Consider the following 5,413-nt stretch of genomic DNA (forward strand, 5'->3'; position numbering starts at 1 on the left):
GTCGTCTGATATGTTCACCCACAACTTAACACCCACCATTCATTTCACTGTTGAACAGCTCTTCCCACCAGAATGTCCTTCCTAACATTGAATCAGAATCTCCTTTCTTGCCATTTGAGTCCATTCGTTTGGGTCCTGTCCTCTCAGCCACCTCTTCTCCAGGCTAAACATAACCAAGTCCATCAATTGCTCCTCATAAAGGCATGCTTTATTCCCGCTGCGTCAAAGTATCTTCCCACACCGGTTTGTGAAATTTGGCTTTCATGATACGTTTTGTTGCCCTTATGTTTTCTAAATTCTCTGCTCTCCACTTGGAAAAATACCGTATTTTTTGCTCTATAAGACTTACTTTTTCCCTCCTAAAAAGTAAGGGGAAATGTGTGTGCATCTTATGGAGCGAATGCAGGCTGCGCAGCTATCCCAGAAGCCAGAACAGCAAGAGGGATTGCTGCTTTCACTGCACAGCGATCCCTCTTGCTGTTCTGGCTTCTGAGATTCAGAATATATTTTTTTCTTGTTTTCCTCCTCCAAAAACTAGGTGCGTATTGTGGTCTGGTGCATCTTCTAGAGCGAAAAATATGGTACATCCTTTGTACTGCTCCCTTTGATCCGGCATCCCCAAACTTGGCTTTCCAGCTGTTTCAGACTACAACTCCCATCATCCCTAGCTAACAGGACCAGTGGTCAGGGATGATGGGAATTGCGGTCCCAAAACAGCTGGAGGGCCAAGTTTGTGGATACCTGCCTTTGATTCATAACTTTGATTACATTTTCTCTGTTGTTTTTTTGGCATTTTTACATTGATAATAATAAAAATAACTTCTAAGAAAGAAAAAAACACAGAGGGGGGAGGGTAAAAAGCTTGGACCACTGTCAGGGTTGATGGGAGTCGAGAAACTAGCAATATAGAATCATAGGCTTGCAAAGTGGGACACCCAAGGTTCATCTACTCCAACCCTCTGCAATGCAGGTGTTGCAGCAAAAGAATCACCTTCTGGGCAAGAGACTTTGGGCACAACATACAGCTTACAGCTTGGGAGAAGTTATGGAATTGTGATTTAAAGTTCACAGCATGTTATACGCTGCAAGAAAATATATATGCGCTGCATATGGAAATGATGTACCGATGGTATTTAACTGCTAGTAAATTAGCAAAAGGGTCGCGGGTGGCGCTGTGGGTTAAATCACAGAGCCTAAGGCTTGCCGATCAGAAGGTTGGCGGTTCGAATCCCCGCAATGACGGGGTGAGCTCCCGTTGCTTGGTCCCTGCTCCTGCCAACCTAGCAGTTCGAAAGCATGTGAACGTGCAAGTAGATAAATAGGTACCGCTCTGGCAGGAAGGTAAACGGCGTTTCCGTGCGCTGCTCTGGTTCGCCAGAAGTGGCTTAGTCAAGCTGGCCACATGACCCGGAAGCTGTACGCTGGCTCCCTCGGCCAATAAAGCACGATGAGCGCTGCAACCCCAGGGTCGGTCATGACTGGACCTAATGGTCAGGGGTTCCTTTACCTTTACCTTAAATTAGCAAAAATGTACTGTATAAAACATGCTCAAATGTACACTGGAATTATAAGGAAAAAGAAGGCACCTTTGACCGTATGTGGTGGAATTAAAGGCAGTAAAAGGATTTTGGGAAATGATATATAAAAAAGCCTGAAGCCTTCCTTTTAGGAATTCTAGGTGCCAAAATCCCAAGTGAGCAGAAAAGACTATGTATGCAGCCATGGCTGTGCGGATATTATTGGCCCAGAGATGGAAAGAAGATAAAGTCGCTACCAGAGAAGAATGGCAGATGAAGTTGATGGACTATGCTGAAATGGCTAAAATGACCAGAAGTTTCAGAAATCAGGAGGACCAAAATGTTAACGAAGAACTGGGAAAATTTATAACTTACCTTAAAGACTGTTGTAAACAGTTAAAACTGTTAGTAGGATTGGAATAGCACTTGTTGTTTAAGGTTGAATTCTGGACACAATGGAAGAGGGTAAAGGGTTTGGATGATCATAAAAGATGCGGGAGGAATTGACTAATATTAATAAAATATTAATAAAATATTAATAAAATTAATATTAATAATATTAATATTAATAAAATTAATATTAATAAAATTAAATTAATAAAAATTTTTAATTAATAATAGCACCCACAAAGGGGAGGATGGAAGTTCAGAAGATTCCTTAGAATCTTGTTTTTATGATTTATGTTGGATATATCTCTGTAAAATTTTAATTTGAAAAACCAAACAAACAAACAAATAAATAAAATAATCACCTTCCAGCTGCTGCGTTTTGGCCAGGTGCCAAATAAATACTCTCTGTATTTTCTGATCCTCATCAGAAAGGCCCCCCCTTTTTTTTGCCACTAACATTGCGGAGCAGAATAAATTGCGGCAATCTCCTGCACTGTCATTATTTCCTATCCATTCTCTCTCCCACCCCACCCCCTGCCCCATGGGTCAGTTGTTTGCCTTCCTTTCTGGTTGCCAAGAAGCTCTGAGCAGAACTCCCGTATCGGCCAAACTTTTGGGGTTTATCACTGTAACAGAGAAACCTGTCATTCTCTCTCCCTCCCCTCCCCATATTCCACATCCTCCTCCACATATTCCACATCCTCCTCCACATATTCCACATCCTCCTCCACATATTCCACATCCTCCTCCAGCCCTCTATGGCTGATTATTGCCCCTTCCTTGGTCATTGCAACAGGAGGGACCACAACTTCCTCATTCTTGGTTTTATTATATTTTTCAGAACCGGGAAGGGAGTTGCTGGGGGAGCAAGAGGCAAGCTCGCTGGTCCACGGCGGTTCTGGCTTTGCTGGGCCACGGGGTCCGGCGGCTGTCCCTCGCGGCCCCCTCTTTCCACAGCCTCACCGCTTGCAAACGGGTGACCACCATGACCCTCTGCATGCAGAGAGGGCAGGTCTTGCTCCTGGCTTGGGTGATGTGCCAGAGGTCGATGCACTTGCTATGAAATGCATGTGAGCAGGAAAGGACCTTCAGGCTGTCCCTCTCAATGTACTTCTCCAAGCAGATGGCGCATTCCTGGTACCTGGAGCTGGGAAAGGAGAAGGTGAGCAGCTCCCCCCTGTTTCCTTGGAGGCGGAAGCTTCTCCCCACCTTCCACCTGTGGCACCTCAACAGGTATTTCTCAATGAGCAATGCGGCTATCAAGGCGGACACCGGGATGCAGAAGAACCAGAAAGTGTGGAGAAGTGAAATCTGAGAGCAGGGCCCAGGCAGCTGGATGTGACACCTGCAGGGGTGCGAGGAGGAAATTCGGGTGGTCCCAGAAGCCACCTTCCAGGTGAAGTGGAAGTATTCGGGCATCAGGACCACCGAGCTCAGCTTGCCGGCGCCATGAAGCCGCTTCAGGATCCTGGAGGCCACATCTGTCGTGAACACAGCAGGGATACGGATGTGATGCACGGTGTCTGGCTCTCTCACCATGCTCACGAGCGTCTGGGAGTCGACGTTGTAGATGATGGCAGCGTGGAAGCCAGCTTGCTGGGCGTGGAGGACCTTGGTGGTAAAGGAACAGTTGTACCGGCGGATGAGCACTATGAAGGCTGAGGAGGCGTTAGGTGGACCTTTGATGGGGTGGCAGGCGTCTGTGGGACTCGCTTCAACCAGGGACCCCGTGAGCCCTTCTGTGGGGAGCAGGGGCCCAAAGAGAGCGGGCAGGGCCCTGAAATCGAGGGAGGGAGAGTCGTGGCTGTGGACGGCGCGGATGAAGGCTCTCCCCGCTTGGACTTGGAGGACCAGGAACATGGCAACCACGCGGGAAGGTGGCGGAAAGAGAAGTCGCATAGCTGGTGGTGCTTTCAGAGATCTTACGGCTGTGCTGAATCCTACCACGAAGGTCAACGCAACTGGGGCTGGCTTGAAGGGGAGCTTTTAAAGTCTCTAGAAGAGGAGCTGTTTCCTCAAGATGTTGACCTGCGTTTCCATGAGACTGAAGCGTTGCGGCAGAGGTGAGAGGTAGATCTGACCAGGTGCTTTTCACTTTCCCTCTGCCCTCTCAACAGGCTGGGCCTGTTGGCTTCTCCTAAATGACCCCAGCCACTTCCTCCAAGTGGCCTCCTAGAACTTTCTCCCTGGCCCTTTGTGACCTCACCATCTTGCCTTTCTCGACCACCACACCTGTCTCTATCCCCTCCCCATGGCTTCTGGGAGTTACTTCACTAAGCCCGTTCTTCTTGCAGAGCTGCAGATTGACTCATCCCCCATCCCATGACTCTGCCCAGTTTCCCCTCTGGACTGGCAGAGGACACACCTGCAGCCTAATAATTTACCATTCTACCCCGCCCATCTGGCTGGGCCTCCCCAGCACTCTGGATGGCTCCCAACAGAACACCAAAAACACAATAAAACATCAAAGATTAAAAACTTCCCTAAAGGGGACTGCCTTCAGATGTCTTCTAAAAGTCAGGTAGTTGTTTATTTCCTTGACATCTGATGGGAGGGCGTTCCACAGGGCGGGTGCCACTACCGAGAAGGCCCTCTGCCTGGTTCCCTGTAGCTTTGCTTCTCGCAGGGAGGGAACCGCCAGAAGGCCCTCAGAGCTGGATCTCAGTGTCCGGGCAGAACGATGGGGGTGGAGACACTCCTTCGGCTTTCCTGGGCCAAGGCCATTTAGGGCTTTAAAGGTCAGCACCAACACTTTGAATTGTGCTCAGAAACATATTGGGAGCCAATGAAGGACTTTCAGGATCGGTGTTATATGGTCTTGGCGGTCGCTCCCAGTCACCAATCTAGCTGCCACATTCTGAATTACCTCTACATTTCATACCCTCCAACATCCCTCAGGTGGAAACGGGGGCATTTTTCACTCACCCCCCTAACTGACCCTTCAAAAAAAAAGGGTAAAGGACCCCTGACAGTTAAGTCCAGTCATGAACGACTCTGGAGTTGCAGCGCCCGTCTCGCTTTCAGGCCAAGGGAGCCGACATTTGTCCACAGACAGTTTTTCAAGGTCATGTGGCCAGCAGCACTAAGCCGCTTCTGGTGCAACGGAACACTGAAACCAGAGCAGCACACGGAAATGCCATTTACCTTCCTGCCAGAGTGGTACCTATTTATCTACTTGCACTTTGATGTGCTTTCGAACTGCTAGGTTGGCAGGAGCAGGGACCGAGCAACGGGAGCTCACCCCGTCACGGGGATTTGAACCGCCAACCTTCTGATCCGCAAGCCCAAGAGGCTCAGTGGTTTAGACCACAGTGCCACCTGCCTCCCACCCTTCTACCCCCCTTTTGTCACATCCCATTTCCTAACAGTAGAAGGGCAAGTGTCACCACCATTACCCTAATAGGACACAGGACAGACAACCTCCAACTCCATTCTTTGGAAGATTTACAAAAAGGGAAAAAAAACACACCAAGAAATAAATCTTAGAAATGGGCTAGATTTGACGC

General features: G+C 48.5%; 1 protein-coding gene across 1 annotated transcript; it reads right to left on the reverse strand.

Moving 5' to 3' along the window:
* Window positions 1-2,716: 2,716 nt before the first annotated feature.
* Window positions 2,717-4,166, reverse strand: LOC307207365 (E3 ubiquitin-protein ligase ZNRF4-like). Its single transcript, XM_079961132.1, has one exon. The coding sequence runs from the start codon at window positions 3,804-3,806 to the stop codon at window positions 2,745-2,747; it is 1,062 nt and encodes a 353-aa protein (XP_079817258.1). The 5' UTR covers window positions 3,807-4,166; the 3' UTR covers window positions 2,717-2,744.
* Window positions 4,167-5,413: the final 1,247 nt, after the last annotated feature.

Source organism: Podarcis cretensis (assembly GCF_951804945.1).
Source record: "Podarcis cretensis genome assembly, chromosome: 18".
Taxonomy (NCBI): Eukaryota; Metazoa; Chordata; class Lepidosauria; order Squamata; family Lacertidae; genus Podarcis; species Podarcis cretensis.